The sequence below is a fragment of the Uloborus diversus genome, chromosome 1, assembly GCF_026930045.1.
Source record: "Uloborus diversus isolate 005 chromosome 1, Udiv.v.3.1, whole genome shotgun sequence".
Lineage (NCBI taxonomy): Eukaryota > Metazoa > Arthropoda > Arachnida > Araneae > Uloboridae > Uloborus > Uloborus diversus.
In genome coordinates this window covers 253242442-253264220 of record NC_072731.1, presented here as the reverse complement: position 1 = coordinate 253264220, position 21779 = coordinate 253242442, and the positions used below count along the sequence as shown (strand labels likewise).

At 33.1% G+C, this 21779-nt stretch overlaps 1 protein-coding gene across 1 annotated transcript in view; it reads left to right on the top strand.

Moving 5' to 3' along the window:
- Positions 1–21779, top strand: part of LOC129226856 (synaptotagmin-12-like) — a 53295-nt gene that overhangs the window by 28196 nt on the left and 3320 nt on the right. The window contains exons 5-7 of the mRNA XM_054861488.1: positions 16750–16959; positions 18337–18457; positions 20006–20139. Coding sequence (XP_054717463.1) covers positions 16750–16959; positions 18337–18457; positions 20006–20139 — 465 coding nt within the window. The remainder of the gene's footprint in view (positions 1–16749; positions 16960–18336; positions 18458–20005; positions 20140–21779) is intronic.

Here is a 21779-nt window from a genome sequence, read left to right as displayed (position 1 = left end):
TAGTCTGATTTAATGTAGACCGGAATTTCTCACTTTTTGTTGACAATATCTCTAGGCGGCAAATATGGCAATAAAATTAATGCTGCATTTATTTTAGTTGTAGAAACTATGTATAATGGAAAAATTCATAATTATGACAAATCATGTAACACAAATTGACATAGAAAAACTTATAAATTTAATGCATGAAGTAGGAAAATAAACAACAAAAAATGCTTATTATTGTTATTACAATTTTCAAACATGCTATACTATCTTTTCTTTTTATCTTTTTAAATACAGGTTAAACATTAAAAGTTCACTTCAATAATTTATTTTAATTTGCGGAAAAATTGAAAAAATATTGAAAATATTCTGCTGAAATATCAAGCACAAAGATAGAGTTCTTTATGGAAATTAATATTTTCTCTATCTTAAAATGATTTTATCAAATTCGTATTTACTTTACTTTATGTTTTATGCAAGTAAAAAAAAAAAGGCTGCACAAATAACAAACATAAGCACTTATTGCTAGAAACATCTGCCGCAGGGAAAGAGATTATATAAACAACATGGGGTAAGCTGGTAAGCATATTGGGGGATCGGTATATAGTATTTATTTAAGAAAATAAAAATGCAGAATGAAACAAATTTGAACTATTAAACTAAAAAATACACTTCGTTTAACAGAATTATTTTTGTAAAATTCATAGCGAAGAATGAAAACACATAACCATGTAATATATTCCATGTTGAAATTAAAAGCTTCAAAGTTCTATGCCTTTCATAAAAGCGCTGTATTTATCATCTGTGTTAGTTAAGATACGGTGTAGGGTTTTTTTTTTTGTAAGTTTAAATTCGTACAAACTCTTTAGTCATGTTTAATTTTTTTAACGAAATAAAGGAAGTACGCTTTTGGAAACAAATGTCAACAAACCAACATTTTCTTTTACAAATAAAAAAAAAAAAACAAGCTAGCTAAGCCTAACGTGGAGGTAACTCAAAGTTAACACACACAGAATTCTAAACCTAATCGAACCGTTCGTTTTCAATTTTAATGTGTTTTAAATAGAACTATAAACACAACACTAAACAAAAATGTAACAATACATAAAAGAAGGCACATTGCACATACAAATTTCAATAAATGCTAACCTTTTTTATGAATCCTTTAGAATAATTGAGGTAAGATAATTTAACGAGCAGGTACAAGGTTGTAACGAAAACTCCCAGAATGCACTGCAATGTGACGAAATCGGGACGAAATAATTTCGTGAAAAATTTGAGATTTCTGGTTTCGTCAAATATCACGTGATTCGGTGACGAAAGGATCGTCGAAAATAACGAAATAGTGCTCGAGGATTGCCGAATCGTCAAAATTGAGCGTTTCATTTTTGACAGTGCACACATACACAAACACACATACAAACACATATACACACGCATACGTACAGACACTCACACATACACACACATACACAAACACATATACACACGCATACGTACACACACTCACACACACACACACACACATACTCACAACTACCCACACATACATGCCTGCACACAGACACAAACACATATGCCTACATACATACACATACAGCCCCCCCACACACACACGTTCATACACACAACTACCCACACACTTATGCCAGCACACAGACACAAACACACATGCGTACACACACATACATATAACCCGTACACACAAACACATACCCCACACACAAACACACACGCCTACATACACACACTCGTGATTGCGAAAAACATAATTTGAATTCAAGATGTTAAAATTCAAATTATTATTATTATTATTATTATTATTATTACTTGATTTATTTAAGACTGATTGTGAAATGTACGTCACTTGACACAATTTGTATCTTCAAGGTAGACGGGCAAAAGCCGAGCAACGCAGCTAGTATTTAAATAAGATTGCTGTGAATTAGATTTTGTGCATCAAGTTAGTCACTGGAAAAAATTAAGCTTGCAGGAAGAAAAAACATTAGATTTACATTTGTTTTCTTTATTATTCTCATACAACATGTTTCATTTAAATTTTGCAGTGTATGCAGATAAAATATGCATTCTTATCAAATTCTGTAAATTTTACACTGGCATAAATACTACATGCACATTCATTTACCCAAGTGACGCATGACTGTAAGTTAGTTTTTTTGCATGAAAACCATCATTGCAAAAAAACTACACTTGGAAACAATTTTAAATCGTTGATCGCCTGTAGTTAATGTTTAGTTATACGTTGCGGAAGAAAATCAACATAGCTATTCGCAATTCCATTAAACTATAGGGGGCGCTGCAGCCATTGTCTAATGGCGGATGAAAAAAGTAAAACAAACAAATGCCGTAACTTATAACCTGCTTTAAAGCTTAGTGAATGACATTAATTTTTCATCGTGTTTGTGGAAAGCTTTCTTTTCTATTCCTCTGAAATTACATTACACCATAAACCGTCTGAAGACTGTAATTTATCACAAAGAAAACAAGTGGAACGGAATGTTTTACCTTTTCAGTAATATTGTTGATCACCGCAAGGTAGCGTATTCGAATTCTGGAGTTGCGAATTCAAATACTATCAAAGAATAATTAAAAGAAAAATATTCCATCTGCGTCGCCTCTGATAAAATCGACCAATAAAAAAAAGTTAAATAATGCGTTCTCGCTTGATCAAAACATGCTGTTTTTGGGAGAGAAAAAAAAGTGTTTTGTTCACAACTTACTTGGTACAAGACAGTAATTAAAATATTTGTAACTATGTCATGTGTAATGTCCGAAGTATATTTTTCAGGGCTATTTATGTATTTAATTTATGATTATTTTCATGCATTTATTTACGACCTTGACATTCTATGTGACATGTATTTTCAACAAAAGTCCGTTGAAAAGTCGGCTTCATAATCTCCTAAATTGTCTTGCTAAATGCAACGCTTTTATTTACATTTAAATATTTGCTACTGTACTAAACTGCATGAATTTTTACCAATGTAGGGGAATGTGAGGCAAAGTGAAGTAGTTCAGATAACTTATTACTTTTTTTCCAAAATGAATAAATTGGAAATTTGTTTTGAAAATTGCCGTACATTAAGGAAGAACAAAGTTTTTTGTGATAAAATTTGCATTGAAACATAATTTTTTTGTTCTTAGCTATAAATTTGTAATTAAAAAAAAAGTAAAAGTGAAAAATAAAAAAAAATTTTAACGAAATATTTTCTATTTAATTGTTGAAAATATTTTTGATCAAATGAATGAGTGAATAGATAAATGAAGAGCTAATGAAACAATACACGACTAAATAAATGAATAAATTGATTAATGTATAAGACTTAATAAATGATTGAATAAACTCGTAAAACAATAAGAAAATAAGTGAATGAATGAACAAATATAAGTGAATTATTAAATGAAGGAATATGTAACTGAATTAACTAATAAATTGATTAATGTACAAGACTTAATAAATGAGTGAATAAACTCGTAAAACAATAAGAAAATAAGTGAATGAATGAACAAATATAAGTGAATTATTAAATGAAGGAATATGTAACGGAATTAACTAATAAATTGATTAATGTATAAGACTTAATAAATGAGTGAATAAACTCGTAAAACAATAAGAAAATAAGTGAATGAATGAACAAATATAAGTGAATTATTAAATGAAGGAATATATAACTGAATTAACTAATAAATTGATTAATGTATAAGACTTAATAAATGAGTGAATAAACTCGTAAAACAATAAGAAAATAGGTGAATGAATGAACAAATATAAGTGAATTATTAAATAAAGGAATATATAACTGAATTAACTAATAAATGAATACGTAAGTGATTTATTGAATGATTGAATAAGTAAACAAAATGAACTATTTCACTTTGCGCCGCATGCACTTGTCTGATTATACAAAACATTTAAAATAAAAATAAGCTAATTATTGAACAAATAAATACTACACTGAATATTAATAGGCCCCCAATCAATATTCAAAATGTTAATAACAAGAACTATATCATTATATAATAAAAAAAAATATTTTCTGACTCATAACAAAAAATTACAATATGAGCATCAATTTTTGAAAATGTGCTACATGTGCTAATACATGGTTTACAGATTACCAGATAGGTGGCACTAAAAGCAGAATAAATATTTCACCATTGCACTTTACCGCCCCCCCCCCCCCCCCTACATACATGAAATTGACTAAGACGATATTTATCTTTGCATTTAGTGCGTTTTGTACATATGTGTCTTTGTAGCAAACTTGCGTTTTAACAAATTGATAGCTTTTTTTTTACAAGGGCAAAAATATATCTTTAAACTGAATATTGTACGCATTCAATTTTATTCGATAAAAACAAATACTGGTAAACAAAAAAAAAAAAAAAAATCTTAACTTAGTATCTTCTACGAAAAAGTATAAAAATTTTAAAAAGTTTCTTTTATATGTTGTAATGAGCAAACAGTGCGCGACTTTTCAATTTTTAAAACTGTATTCAGAGTTCCAATGTTTTTTTAATGAGATTTATTGAAACATCTATGCAAAATGCACATTTCATTTTGTTTGTTAACAAAATTCAGAACATTTTCAGGGAAAAAAATCAATGTTCAAAAGGGAAGGAGAAAGAACATGATCATGGATTGTAGTATCCCAGCTCTTATTTATTTTTTCAAAAGTTATTATCATTCATGAAGTTTTATTGTCTGACCACTGCTAGCGAAAATGTTTAATTTAAAATCGAAAAAAATAATAACTAAAAAAAAGAAAACAACGGATAGTAAATGTCAAAAATTTGCACAGCAAAACTAACGATGTCGGAAATTACTTCATAACAGATTCTTATCAAAAATTTTATAGTCGACGTTCATTACAACAACCCCTGTAGTTCGAAAAAGTCTGTCACTGCAACTGAAAGTCGCTATAACGTAAATGCACATCATATTGCATGTTATTCAGTCATTTTTAAAAATACTGAAGTCACTTTTACCAATTATGTTTCACGTTAAAAGGGAATTCAAATACGAGCAAAATAAAAATCAATACAGTTTTTTTTTTTATTTGACTTGTTAGAGGGTTTACACATAACTTGAAAACGATACACATAACGAAAAACACACTGGAAATAACTGACAGAAATCGTTTTTTTTTTTAATTTGAGAACATGGTTTGAAATCTTTAAAAATGTCGTTTTCTTCGTATTTAGATACTGTTGAAGACTTAGATTTACGACTTTTCAAAAAAAAAAAAAAGACTTTAAAGTGTGTTTACCGTTTCTCTACGGTTATCATATTTTTTTCAAAACAGTTTCATCATCGAATAAACTCATTCAGTGGAAATGTTTCACCCGCAGAAGCATAAAAGTTTTAAACATCAGTTTTTTAACAGACAGTCTTAAGAATAACAAAAAATTCCATTGTTTTTACAATAAAATAAAACAAATTTTTCGGGCTGTGGCGTTTTCCCCTATACAGTTGCACGTTAATATCCCGGAACACAAGCCCCTAAAAATTTTAATGCCGCAATCTGTGCCACGAAACCCCGCGCCATGGTAGTCACCCCGAGTAAAGAATTAATGCGATATTTCTCACGCGCTTTGGTGGTGACCAAATATGGAAGTGAAATGTCTTGTCAGATGCAGATGTTGAATTCGCGCCGTACCTTCCATTTCTGAACAAAACTCGCTAAATTTGGCGACTTTACTAAAAATTTCGGCAATTTTTAAGACATCATATTTCGATAACGTGGTCACGAGGGCACGTAGTTTCAGTGCCATAAACATGTTTTCCAATGCTCTTTCGAATGCCACCAATTTGGAATTTTTTTGAATTTCCTTGATCGTGATGTTTCCTGGTTAGATGTAAAACAATGGACTACCTCTTTTAACATGTTAGCTAGGAATTTTTCAACCTTTTTTTTTTCTTTTTTGAGCTGGAGCGGGGATTTGCGAGGTACAACAGTGTCTTGTGAACGCGCCTAGAGGAAATCTTGCGGAATTTCATATTTTGGAAAAATGAATAAATAAAGCCCTTATCTGAAGAAAAATGACGCTACATGTTGTACTAGCGCCACTCCTTCAAACCTGAGGTCCGATATACCGGACATAAACTTTGAACAGCTGCTAATCATTTAATATTTCATTAAATTACTTGATTTTTTTTATTTTATTCATTTTATTATTTATTATTATTATTATTATTATTTTGTGATTGACTAGTTACATTCTGATTATCATTTCCTACCCAAGAATTTTTCGTTTTGGGATTAGCAACACCCCTAAATTTGGGATATAGGGTTGGCACGTTTTATCCAACCACGTATTCTTGTCGTAAAAGCGAGGTTTTTTTGCCGATTTTTAAAGATATATATATTTTATCTTTATCATTTCAAATGCTCATATTATGTTTTATTGTTGTTTGGAGAACATTTTACAATGAAGTTTGTATGATGTTTATTATTATTATTTCTTTTTTTTTTTTTTTTTTGCTGGAACATATATTTCAAAATTTATGTCCGGTATATTGGACACATCCCACTTTTTTTTTTATTTTTCACGTGTAATCTTGGAATTTTGTTTATCCGATACGTTTTGTCATAGTATCTTAATATTTTCAATTAATACCTTCTTATTTAAAAACCTTTTTGAATATTTTTAGAATTTGTAATGCTGGTACACTTCATACAATGCCATACCGCTGGTTATACTTTTTCTTTATCTAAATTTCAAACAAATTACAATTATTTATTATTAATTGATGTTGCATGATATATGTTGATGTTATATTAAATTTAAAGATCTGTTTGTGCCAATGCAAGTTTTAAAGCTATTGGTCTAATTACGCTTGTCTTAAACAGATTCAAAAACTACAACTTTGATTTTGCTCACTCATATTACATGTCAAGTTTTAAAGAGAACGTAAAATTGTGCTGCAGTAAAAAGCACAAAAAAGTTACCGTCGAACAAAATCAATGCTTTCAGTAACTACCTCCCTGCTTGAAAACTTTTGGGGATGGATTAAGAAAAAGAATTTCCGAAAGAGTTTCCATAAAACCACTCCAACTTCCCGCACACATCCAAACTTACATAATTGGATCGGGCGATTCTCTTCCCATTTTTCTAATGGCTGAATTAAAGCATTTTGGAGACCAGAAAGCGCTCAGTAGCGTAATAAACGCAAAGAAAAGAACACCAAAGTTCTACTTCAAGAACGTGCTTTCCACCTTTTTTTTTAAGTTCTTTCTGGCCTGGGAGTTCTATTGCATAAAGTACACAAATTATTTTAGAGCGGCAATTTTACTTTTTTTTTTTGAACTCCCGAAAAGAATACTTGATTTTAAATAAAATATTAATATGTTGTGAGGCATAAAACTCAAATTAGATTGGATGCCAGTTTTTATTTATTTATTTATGAGCTGCATTGCCCGGCTTTGCACGGTCTACCTCGAAAATAAAAGTTATGTCAAGTGACGCGTATTCAACAATCAGGCTTCAACTGAGGAAAAAAAATACTATAAAATTTCCCGTTTAAATTATCATTCTCAAAGAAAGAAAACGATAAATCAAAAGTTCCCGAAAAAATTAAACGCAAGCTTTTATAAATACAACTGAAATCCAAAGAAAAAAGGTAAATCGCCAAATAATAATCAAAAGGGAAAATTTTTACCTCAAAACGAAACAAAATTTTATTTAGTCACAGCCGAGAAAAAAAAAAAAAAAAGTGCCAACCTTCTGAACTCTAATTTAAAATGAGATCGCGCAGTCGATAATTTTCTGATTTAAATTTTCTGTTCCATTAGACTTAGCAGTGCTTTTTAATTTCTTCCCGGTGATTTTACAACCTTTTTTTTTTTGGAAATTCAAAAGAAATGAATGAACTCAATGGGTGTTTTTCGCGCGCTTTCGAATGGCGCCAAAATCGAACTTATGGGTTAATTATTTCGGGTAGAAAGAGCCATTTAATTCCATTTTCGGGCACTAAAATTAAAATTCGAGCGGTTCGGTTCTTTTTTGGCGTTCGACCCCCCCCCCCCCCTCCCTCCTACGTTTCTTCTCAGGGGCCCAAGTACTTCCCTGCCAAATTTGGTCGAGATCCGTAGTAAACTGTGGATTTGTACAGGGAACATACACAAACACACACACATATATATATACTACATACATTATTTGTCTTATTTATACAGATTTATTTTTTTAATTTTTAAAAACGGCACCAATGCACTGAGAAAAATTTGCATGATGTTTTTTAAGCAATCACGATTGCTTATTGTTCTCATTTGACTTTTTTGGCGTCTTTTGATTTTTCCCACCGCCACCCTCCGCACCATCACCGTCGACGGGCTCCTCACGATGCTGCTCCTATAGCGAAAGCCGTCTCCAGGTTGCATCCATGCCCTACACACACGCGCATACATACAAAACTACACAGACACACACACACATACACCTACACACATACACAAACACACATAAAAACACTTATACACACGCATACATACAGACACTCACACATACACACACATACTTACAACTACCCACACATACATGCCTGCACACAGACACAAACACATATGCCTACACACATACACATACCCCCCACACACATTCATACAAACAACTACCCACACACTTATGCCAACACACAGACACAAACACACATGCGTACACACACATACACATAACCCGTACACACAAACACATACCCGCACACAAACACACACGCCTACATACACACACTCGTGATTGCGAAAAACATAATTTGAATTCAAGATGTCAAAATTCAAATTTTTTTTTTTTTTTTATTTATTTAAGCCTGATTGTGGAATGTACGTCACTTGACACAATTTGTATCTTCAAGGTAAACGGGCAAAACCGAGCAACGCAGCTAGTATTTAAAAAAGATTGTTATGAGTTAGATTTTGTGCATCAAGTTTGTCAGTGGAAAAAATTAAACTTGCAGGAAGAAAAAACTAGTATGTTGTGGCCATCACGAAACTTTCTTCTATATTTTTCCTTTTTCTGATCCCTCCCCATGCTTGACGAGAAAGCAATATTCCTAACAAAAACAAAATTACACATGCAAAAACTTGACGACCATCCCAATGTCTGAATTATTGTAAAAACAAAACAAAGAGCGAAAATTGAAAGTTACTTTAAAAGCCTTACTTGAATTAATTACAAATATTTTATTTATTAACAAACATAAGATGGCAACAGTTAAAAATTTTAAATCATTGAGATAATATTTCCGATCATTTCCATACAATTAAAATCACGAGAATTATGCAGACGACAATCTATTACGATTTATCTTTATTATTGTTGCATTAGTAAAACTATTTTTATTCGCAAAAAAAAAAAAAAAAAAAATCAACACCTCTTGGAGCGATTGGAGTCAAAATTGAACCAAAGCCTGTTTACGTATGGATTCACATATATTCCAAATTTCAACCAGAACGTAGCATTACTTCTTGAGATAGGGCACTCACAATGTAAAAAAAGAACGGGCGATTGCGCTACCCCCCTTTTTAGCTGTTGACACCAAAATAAACTCAGCTCTTATACCCACTAAGGGCTACTTGTCAAAATTTTTTTGTTTGATTCCGTTCGTTATTTCTTGAGATACAGCAGTCACAATTGACGACAAAAAACGTTCTATAACTCAACCCTCGTTTGAGCTATTGACACCAAAATTGAATCAGCACCTGCTCCTGTTAGGGGCAACATATGGACCAAATTTTGTTTGATTCCGCCAGTTATTTTTTGAGGAATAGCAAGCACGCGTAACTCAAAAAACGTCCCATTGCTCCACCCCCCTCGGAGGAATTCGCGCCAAAAACCAATGGGCACAAGTTCACATAGGGGCACTTATGTGTACCAAATTTCGTTCGATTTCATGCGGTAGTTTTTGCTGTAGAGCGGCCACAAAAAACTGGTCACACACAGACGTGACACGCACACACACAGACAGACAGACATTTTCCAAAAATAGTCGAAATGGACTCAGCACACCTCAAAACGTTCGAATCCGTCAAAATTCGAAATTCGAAGATTTGCACGAATCCAATACTTTCTTCTATATATTAGATATAGAAGAAAGTAAAAAGCATTAGATTTACATTTATTTTCTTTATTATTCTCATACTCTCATTAAATGAATCATACAATATGTTTCATTTAAATTTTGCAATGTATGCAGATAAAATATGCATTCTTATCAAATTCTGCAAATTTTACATTGGCATAAATACTGCACGCACATTCATTTACCCAAGTGACGCATCACTGTAAGTTTGTTTTTTTGCATGAAAACCATCACTGCAAAAAAACTACATTTAGGAACAATTTTTAATCGTTGATCGCCTGTAGTTAATGTAGAGTTATACCAAAGAATATAGTTATACTTTGCGGAAGAAAATCAACATAGCTATTCGCAATTCCAATAAACTGTAGGGGGCGCTGCAGCCATTGTCTAATGGCGGATGAAAAAAGTAAAACAAACAAATGCCGTAACTTATAACTTGCTTTGACGACGCTTTGTGAATGACATTAGTTTTTCATCGTGTTTGTGGAAAGCTTTCTTTTATATTCCTCTGAAATTACATGACACCACAAACCGTCTGAAGCCTGTAATTTATCTCAAAGAAAACAAGTGGAACGGAATGTTTTACCTTTTTCGGTAATATTTTTGATCACCGCAAGGTAGCGTATTCGAACTCTGGAGTTGCGAATTCAAATACTATCAAAGAATAATTAAAAGAAAAATATTCCATCTGCGTCGCCTCTGATAAAATTGACCAATAAAAAAAAGTTTAATAATGCGTTCTCGCTTGATCAAAACATGCTGTTTTTTGGGAGAGAAAAAAAAAGTGTTTTGTTCACAACTTACTTGGTGCAAGACAATAATTAAAATATTTGTAAATATGTCATGTATAATGCCCGAAGTATATTTTTCAGGGCTATTTATGTATTTATTTTATGACTATTTTCATGCATTTATTTACGACCTTGACATTCTATGTGACATGTATTTTCAACAAAAGTCCGTTGAAAAGTTGGCTTCAAAATCTCATAAATTGTCTTGTTAAATGCAACGCGTTTATTTTCATTTGAATATTTGCTACTGTACTAAACTGCATGAATATTTACCAATGTAAGAGAATGTGAGGCAAAGTGAAGTAGTTCAGATAACTTATTACTTTTTTTTCAAAATGAATAAATTGGAAATTTGTTTTGAAAATTACCGTACATTAAGAAAGAACTATGTATTTTGTGATAAAACTTGCATTGAAACATAATTTTTGTTCTTGGCTATAAATTTGTAATTTCAAAACAAAAAAGTGAAAAATGAAATATATTTTAATGAAATATTTTCTATTTGATTGTCGAAAATGTTTTTGATCTAATGAATGAGTGAATAGATAAATAAATATCTAATGAAACAATAAACGAATAAATAAATGGATGAATTGATTAATGTATAAGACTTAATAAATTAGTGAATAAAATCGTAAAACAATAAGAAAATAAGTGAATGAATAAACAAATATATAAGTGAATTATTAAATGAAGGAATGTATAACTAAATTAACTAATAAATGAATATATAAGTGATTTATTAAATGATTGAATAAGTAAACGAAATGAACTATTTCACTTTGCCCCGCATGCACTTAACTAATTGTACAAAACATTTAAAATAAAAATAAGCTAATTATTGAACAAATAAATACTACACTGAATATTAATAGGCCCCCAATCAATATTCAAAATGTTAATAACAAGAACTATATCATTATATAATAAAAAAAATATTTTCTGACTCATAACAAAAAATTACAATATGAGCATCAATTTTTGAAAATGTGCTACATGTGCTAATACATGGTTTACAGATTACCAGATAGGTGGCACTAAAAGCAGAATAAATATTTCACCATTGCAGTTTACCGCCCCCCCCCCCTACATACATGAAATTAACTAAGACGATATTTATCTTTGCATTTAGTGCGTTTTGTACATATGTGTCTTTGTAGCAAACTTGCGTTTTAACAAATTGATAGCTTTTTTTTTACAAGGGCAAAAATATATCTTTAAACTGAATATTGTACGCATTCAATTTTATTCGATAAAAACAAATACTGGTAAACAAAAACAAAAAAAAAAAAAATCTTAAATTAGTATTTTCTACGAAAAAGTATAAACATTTTAAAAAGTTTACTTTATATGTTGTAATGAGCAAACAGTGCGCGACTTTTCAATTTTTAAAACTGTATTCAGAGTTCCAATGTTTTTTTAATGAGATTTATTGAAACATCTATGCAAAATGCACATTTCATTTTGTTTGTTAACAAAATTCAGAACATTTTCAGGGGAAAAAATCAATGTTCAAAAGGGAAGGAGAAGTTGAAAATAAATGAGTATTTTCAGGAAAAGACTGACTCAAAAATGAAAGAAACTTTTAAAATAAACTTGCTTCCTTTCATAAAATCGATTCTCTCTACTAATAATAAAGCTAAAAGTTTGTCTGGATTTCTGTCCGGATCTCTGTGACGCGCATAGCGCCTAGATCGTTCGACCGATTTTCATGAAATGTGGCACAAAGTTAGTTTGTATCATGGGGGTGTGCACCTAGAAGAGATTTTTCGAAAATTCGATTTTGTTCTCTTTCTATTTCAATTTTAAGAACATTTTCCGTAGCAAAATTATCATAAGATGGACGAGTAAATTACGAAATTATCATGACGTGGAACCGTAACATGGGAAGAGCGAATGAACATAGCCAATTGGCGGGAAATTCATCATCCATTATTTGTAAATATACAGGCGAACCAAATGACCTTTTGATTTTCTACTACGGGCAAAGCCATGCGGGTGCCGCTAGTTTTTATCATAAAACATAAATGTTACATTGATTGTGACAATGATTTTATTATCGTTCTTAAACAAGCGGAATTTTGTTAAAATGACCTGTATAAATTTATTTGGTTTTTTGTTTTAAGTTTAATATTTTGTGTTTAAGATAATTTAAACTCTTAGTTTACAAAATTTTTTCCTTCTTTTTTCGTCTTGTAAATACAGTAGAATCCCGAAGACATAGCTTCATGTGGGCTGAAAAGTACACCATTTTGAAAATGCCAGGTTATCGGGAATGCGCGACAAATAGTTTTCCGTGGGGTTGCTATTTTGTCTTGCCAGTAGATGGCTGAGTTTGCTGGACTCGAGTTCCGAGTCTCTAGTGTACTATGAGTGAAATCAAGTCATTTTCGCGTCACCTCCGTTTTCATATGCATTGCGAATTGAAATCAAATAAAGTTTTCAATTAACATAACGAATACAATACGGAAAGTTATTCATTAACTCAGCAAAAGTACGTTTACAAAACTTTTAACTTGATGCGAAACATTAAAACCAGAGGATAATAGTGGATTCAAGTAAAATTTTCTGAAGACAGTGCAAAATTTTCGGAAACTATGAGGAAGCTCTTCTTTTCACCCCGTAAAAACTTAAATATGGGTACAAAAATCATTGGAAAAAAAAAAAAAACATGTTGAAAGATTTTTTAATATGAATTTTCGGTTTTAGAATGTGTTGTCCGCCCAAAATTTTCGGAACGGATCACAAACACCACTGATTAAAATTTATACATTGCTTGTATAGGGTCTGGTGGGGTAAAGTGGTCATAAAATCGTAGGTTTTCAAATTAGGTGGATAATAAATACAATAAATTCTTTAAACACTTCAACTTTTTTTGTTGTTATTTTACATTACATTATTCAAGAACACGGTACATGGAATTTTAGGAAGAAAAATATTGATTTTAGTAGTTTTATAGCACATTCTTTTCCCTATGTTTTTATGACCACTTTACCCCATGGGGTGGGGGGAAAGTGGTCATAGTTAAAAATAGATGCAAAACCGTTACAAATAACCCTAATACTTGTATATTTTGGTTGTTTTTGTAATTACAAGTATATTCACGAGCACATGTGTGTACACACAAATATTTACGTATCGTGTTATACACGAGTAAACACGTTCCTATATGAGTAGATACATGTGTACATCAGATACATGCATGCACGTGCCTACTCAAGTATATACGTGTATATACGAGTATATAAGCATGTATACGTAATTACTTACAGGATTGTATACGTGTCTACACGAGTACATACGTGTCACGTGTATATACTTTTCACGTATATATACTACACGAGTATATACGCGTATAAACGAACATCATATACGCGTATGCACTTGCATCTCGAGAACTTACGTGCATAATTGAGTATATACGTACATAGTAGATGTATATAAGCATTTATAAGTGTGCATACATACATATACTGGTATACACGAGTTAATTCGTGGATATATCCAGTGAGTCTTTGTACGTGTCTACTCACGGAAATATAGTATGGAAGCTCGAGAATATACGCATGTATACTTGTAAACACGATAATATACCTGTAGAGACGTATATACGTACATTTACGTGTATACACCAGTACATGTATGTATACACTAGAATATACGCTTATATACTTGTCGGCCTACAGTGTGAATGTAAGCTCTTGGGCAAAAATCAAAGTGCCGTGAGAGGGGAGGATAGGAAGCAAAGAATCAAAAGGAAGTTATAATCACTGACGCGCTACATGCACACAAAGCTAGAAGCTAATGGATGCAGAACAGGGCACAAATTTGTTGCACAAAGATGATTTTACTTAACATTTTAGTTTTTAAGAAATATTTAGAGCAGTTGTTAAAAGTTACCGCCTATAGTTGCTCTAATTCACGCATCGCAAAAAAGGCGCAGCGGCTGATGAAAGTTTTTCAAAAGTATCGTTATTGCAACAGTGAGTGATCTGTGAATGCGAGAATGCGACGCATGTATTACAGCTGCAGGCCGCAAATTTCATCAATCGCTTTAAAACTTTCTTAAGACCTAAAATGTTGTGTACAATTGTCTTTGTGTAATAAATTTGTAACCTTTTTTGCATCCATTAGTTTCTGGCTTTGCGTGCATGTAGCGCGTCAGCATTGTGTTTGTGACCATATGTTCCTTATGATTCTTGCTTCTTATCCTCCCCTCTATCACTTTTTAATGATTTGTTCAAGAGTTTAAACTCGCCCTGTATGCTTGTATTTCTTATGCTTGTGTGTAAGTGTCTACCTGAGTATATAAGTGCTCGTATGTATAAGAATATAAGCGAGCATATACGTGTATAGTAGAATATATAGCTATATGGATAAAAAAAATACTTGCAAACTACCCATATACGTATTTATTTGTGCATATGTGTGAATACGTCTATGTACGTGCCTACACGAGCATATATGCGTATATATATACGCATATACTCATATATTTAACCCCGTTTATTGTAAAAACAATACATATTAAGTAAAATTAATATTTAATTTGTGTCTGCCTTCTACTTAAAGATTAAGTGACATTAGAAGAACAATATTCGTTAAGCCTAATATTATGACCACTTTACCCCATCTTACTTAAATTGTTATAAAAAATTATCTGAAATAGATTCAGCTAAGTGCTAACCAGTAAGAGTTCTTGAGACATGTAGGAAGCTTCCTGTGCAGTCAATCTGTTTATAATTCTAACAAACAAAGTTTCCCATGGAAGTTAAAAGAGGTGTTTAGATTTTAAAATGCTTCATATTCACCCAAAATATTATTTTTCTTCAAATAAAAATTGGCCAGTTGTGAAATTTTGTATTCAAAATGTAGTTTCTAACCGCTCTACTCTAAAATAAAATTTTCACATTCATTCGAACATTTATTTCCAAGCTATAGCCAGTTATTCGACGTGTGACCACTTTACCCCATTGACCACTTTCCCCCACCAGACCCTAGTATTTCAATCATATGTCTTGATTTTGAGGCGGTCTTCAGCGTCAATTCTTTTTTCATTTATTTATCAGAAGTACGTATATACGTAGGTCAGTCAGAAAGTTAGTTGCACTACTTCGTAAATATGTTTCGTCTGAGACAATTTTGATGAAACTCTGTTTCAACACTTCAGACATATACCTTTATCGTGTGACGTAGCAGCTTCCCCAAGGAGGGTTTAGTTTTTCTGATAATCAGTCGCAAACATATCTCGACAGCTGAAAGTAGCGTCCAAATTGGAAATGCGTGCAGTGATTCGATTTTGTAAGCAAAAAAAAGCAACTGCGTTCAAATTTATGGGCAGTGGCATGAAGTGTATGGTGAAAATGCATTATTATGTCAAGTTATGGTGAAATGGTGCAACATGTTTGGGAATGGACGTGCAGATATTGAGGACGCTGAGTGCGAGAGAAGATCAAGTTTACGTGGGAAGTGTGGGAGCAGCCTAAACCTTTCACCTCCTGACTTCCGTGTTTTTTGGTCCCATGAAACAAGAACTTTCGAAGCGACGATACCATTCGGATGACAAAATGATAGCTGCAACCCAACAATGGTTATCGGACATTGGACGGAATTTCTTTGCAAAAGGCACCAAAAAACTTGGACCACGCCTCTACAAATGCTTAAATAACGGAGGTAGTTGCGTTAAAAAGTAGATTTTGAATGAAGCTTTAGGATGACAATAAAGTTATTGTAAAATTTCAATCTTTTTTTTTTTTTTTTTGAGCAGTGCAACAAATTTTCTGACTAACCCTCGTACAATCATTTTTCGCCTGTTATCAGTATTCGGTCATGCAAATATTGCCTCACTAATAGCTTCATTTTTTATTACAGCTGAACCGTGGTAATAAAGATCCTGTATATAGTGAGAGATTTACGTTTACTGCTCCAAGAAGTACGTTAGGAGAACGAACTTTGAAGTGCGTTACTTACACTTGCGATAAGTACAGCAACAACATCTTGGGTCAAGTCGAAATTAAAATTTCAGAGATTGATCTTCAACAGCCTTATCGAGCCTGGCTTCCTCTAGTCGATAACCAAAAGGTAACTTTTGGGACAATTGGTCGTCTTCTTCATCTCTCTCTTTTCTTTTTACAGTAGAACTTTCAAATTCTAAACTGTCAAATGATAAAAGTGTGTGTGTGATCATTGCTTAAAATTCTTACATTTAACTACTGTCCGACCATCACAAGAAAAGCCACCGCCGAAATGTCTGCGCCTGTCTACTGCTATAGCAACGAGACGAGTCTCATTTTTCCAAGGGAAGCCCAAGGTTAGAAAAACCCGTACGACTGCACAAAGGCGAGCCGATGAGTGGCAAAATGGCGCCAAAAATCTTCCTGCCTACCCTTGTAGAAAATGAACGAAGTCCTTTTCCATGACAGTGGACGGGTCAGACTTGACGGCGGGAACTTTTCCAGTGAAAGCCAGACAGAAGGTAAATGGATGCCATAATCAGGGCTTCGAACCATATTTTTTTTTATCAGTTCAAATGAAAAAATATATATATATCGGTTCAGTTCCGGTTTCTGTTCCGCGACACATAAACGGTTTTCGTTTCAGCTCCGAATGAGCAATCCTATTTTAATCATATTCTTATTTGTACTAAAAACATAATTCTGTCATAAATGTAGCAATCAACATGTAGTAATGATAACTAAATGATTGAAGATAAATTAGAAAACATTGATCCTTTGTCGGATGTCTTTTCATCCATAAGCTCATTATTTTTTGCATTGAAAAAGGCGTTCCTTGTAACGCCGAAACACGTGTCTGCTGTAATTTACAAATTTGTGCTTCTTCTAACGTTGTTTTGTCTTACTTTATTGATACATTTGTTACAGTAATAAATTGACTGAAGATATATCCGGACTGAAATTTCTTTCTGGTTTTCGTTCTGACCAAAATAACTTTATTTTTCCGGTTTTTGGTTCTGTTCCGGTTCGAAGTCCTGATCATAATATCAATTTTCCTGCAAAATAACGTCTTCACGAAAAAACAACTATGCCCGAATCACATTGAAAGAGGAAAGAAATAGTATTTTCCTAAGATTAAGAACACTCCGTTGCCCTAATTAACATTGTCCTAATTAAATGCAATTTAATCAGGACAACCATGACAAATGTAATTCACTATTTTCAATTAAAAGAGGTGTTTGTGTTCCTCAAGCAAACAAATGATTACGGAAAAAACTGTTTTCATTCAATTAATGCAATGATTATAATCTATTTTTAGGAGGAGTAAATAATTATACAAATTTGAATTCCTCTGCTTTTAAAATTAAACAAGACAATAATGTTTGTATTTTATCTTCGGGCGTTTAAAAACTCTTGTTTGTGTTGATCAAATATAATTTAGTTATGTTCGACTAATAATGCTGCTAATCAATGCAAGTAAAAATATGTACTTTTTCTTCCCCAGAAAACCATCGGTTGTGGCGAATTACTATTTTCTTTAAGTTACTTGCCTACTGCTGAAAGGCTGACCGTGGTGGTTGTAAAAGCTAGAAACCTAATGTGGGGAGATGGCAAAGAATCTGCTGGTAAGTTAAAAATAATATAAGAAGCTACAAATTTTCAATTGAAATTGCAGATTTAAGTGAACATATTGACTAAATTGTGCTTGAGTAGCTTAACTTCAAATTTTCGGTTCCCCCGCAAAATCTGATTTTGGGCCCCCTACTAAAAATCATATCAATCTACATCAGGGGTGCCCACGCCTCTAAGAGCAAGGGCGTATCCCCATAAATATCACGAATACTCCCCCAAAAAGCAAGCCCCCCCCCCAAAAAAAAAAGTGTTGGAATAAGGAAGGCTCAGGGTCCTTCGTCGTAAAGTTTTTGAAAGTGAAGTTTTAAAAAACGCAATTGTAAGCCATTTTTTCGTAACGCAATGGAAAGGGATCAGTGACTCTCTTCCTGCAATATTTTGGTATTGAATTTCGAGAAACGCAATTTTAAAAGACCTTCGATGATTTTAAAACAACGGTTTTCGGAGGTTATCCCCAGAAATTTTTTGAAATTGAACTTCTAAAAATGCAATAGGCCACCTTTGATGACGTTAGGTTAAAGAATGAGTGTTTCAGAACTCTGCCCCGGAGTTTTTCGAATTTATAAAATAGTGATTTTAAATTTCTTCAGTGATGTGTTAGAAGTATGAGGTTCGGGGGCCTTACCAGTAATTCCGAAGTTTTCACAAGTGATGTGATTGTGAGTCCCCTTTGGGGGAAGATACAGAGACTTTTCCGAAAATCTCTCGATATCGAAGATTTTTCGAAATGGAACTCTTAAAAACGCAATTGTAGACCACTGTTGATGACGTTACAAGAAGGAATTAAATTGGGAACTCTGCCCCAGAATTTTCGAAATGGAAATTCCAAAAAACTGCAATTTTAAGCGAATTTTGATGATATTAAAAACGAAGGCAAGTTTTGGGGACCTTTTTTAAAAATGTTTAAAAAATGAAAGTTTAAAATTGCGATTGTAAAGCTATCCTTAAACTGCCTCTTTGGAACTTCCGATTTCGAAAAATTCTGGTCTTGGGCAAGTTCGAAAGTGGTCCACAAATGCGTTTTTAGAATGTTATGTAAGGAAAAGGGGGTCGAAGATGAAACTTCCGGAAATTTTTGATATTGAAATTCCCAAAACGCAATTCAAGATGATCTTCGGTAGTTTTATAGGACTCGAGGTCCAGGTGGTCTAAAGAGGGCAATATATGATACTTTTTGCACCGAACCCAGGTTTGGTTTTCACGCTTTGTTATTTGAAGTCCACAAATGGCTAAAATTGTTTTAGCAAATGGCAAAAACTAATGTTTGGCTAGAAGAGTGCCCCGAAAGTTGTTAGTCGTAGAGGCTCCGATACCTTAATTGGGGGCCCTTGGTCAACATGTTCAGGGGCTCTAGGGGTCCCAGAAAAAATATAAGCTAAGTTAGATTTATGGAAAATGTTATAAAATTGATTGAAAACAAAGCTTAAAATTTTTCGAGCCCCTCCTGACCCCCCCCCTCCCCCCCCGCGTCGCAGGGTCTTGCGGTACGTAGTTACGCCACTGCGGATGCTTACATCCATTTTACTATTTTTTCTTTGCAGATCCTTTCGTGAAAATCTACCTTTTACAAAAAGGGAAGAAGATTAGCAAGAAAAAGACTTCCATTAAAAAAGGAGACAGAAATCCAGTGTTCAATGAAGCGATGATATTTTCAGTACCAGCTGCAGCACTTCAGGTATTAATTTTTTTAAAGTAGATATATATTTTTGAAGAGGTATCGTCAAATGCTTCTTCAAACTCTGGCAAGGTATCGCGAAATAGTCGCCAAGCTTTGTCATTTCTTGAAAACTCTGGGCGATTAACGACTATTCAAGCAGCGTCTTTTCTGAGGCTCCAAAAAAAAAAAAAAAAAAAAAAAAACTAGATGAGGCGTCAGCCATCAGTTTAAGATACGTTTCCTAGGTTTTTAGGTCAGTTTTGGCGATGATGGCTATTAAGTTTTGCTTCGTAATTCGCTTCTACTTCAACTTTCTTACGAAAAGCAATTAAAGTTAAATGCTTCCTGGTAACAATGTTCACGGTTCACCAATATATTGTAAATTACTGAAGTATCGGAGAGGAAATAGCAAACCAATATAATACTCAGGTAATCTATTTCAAACAAATCTAAGAAGGTCCTTCGGCCTCTACACGGAAGTTTTTGGTAAGACCTTATTTTGAGTATAATGTTCAGTTTTGGTCTTCTTATTTCAAGAAAGATATTGTTTTATTCGAAAGCGTTCAACGAAGGGCTACTAGGCTGTAAGGGAACTTTCAGATTTAGGAAAGCTTCCTGATATAGGCTTGAAAGAATTAAATGTACAGCCTGGAGCAAAGGAGAGTAAGAGGGGACATGATTCAGTTGTTAAAATTTATCAAAATTATACAAATACAAAAATGACGACCAGCAACAGGCTCTGGGCCCAGCTAGGCTGGTCCTAGTCAATTTAAAATCCCCAGTGAAGGTCAATGGCCCTCTTAACACTATCTACTCCCTTGCTCATTACCACCTCTTCTGGTAAGCTGTTCCAAAGTTCCTCTAGCGTGCTAAAACAGGCCCGTGTCCAGGATTTCATAAAGGGAGGGGTTTTCGCAGGCCTGTCACTTTAAAATATTTTGTTTTGAAGGGGAGGGGCAAAGCGTTTGATCGATACATTTTATCTGAAAAAACAACAAAATATGTACAAAAATGCTTAAATTCATCATGTTTGCAGGGATGTGCCAGTTGCGACAAACTGCTCCAAAAGACTGCTAAATGAACTTTTCTGCTCCAAAATCGGACAAACTTGCGCCAAAAGTGCGATTTTGCATTTAATGTTGCAGTTCCTTCAGCATATTTGGCAGTTTTTTTCAGATTATCATCAAGTTTAGGCATTCGGAGCTTGTTTTTACGATTTTTTTTGTATAGCTCCAATTTTTTGCGTATTTCAAAATCCGATTGCATCCGCTTTTGAAAAATTCAATCGTTTTAATTTATTATGTGATCGTTTCCTTTGAGTTGAAAAATTTTGCATTGACCATTATTTTCAACCATTCTTATCTTTTGTTTTCAGAAGAAGAGGACTTGTAAGTTCGTCTTCTTGCCACGCCCACTCAAAAATGTCAAATCTCGTTGCATCCGAATTGGTCTAAGCAAATGCCATGTGTAAAAATTAATATTGTTCACCAGTTTTTAATCTTGGGTTTCTTAAGATTTTAGGACAGAAAATTGATCCCTAATTCTGGTTGGAGACACATAAGATAGCAAAAATCGGGGAATTCTAATGCTCTGGCGATGAAAATGCAGACATTTAAAGTTTCTGAGACTTAAGCACTTTCCATATTCTGAGCTTGCCT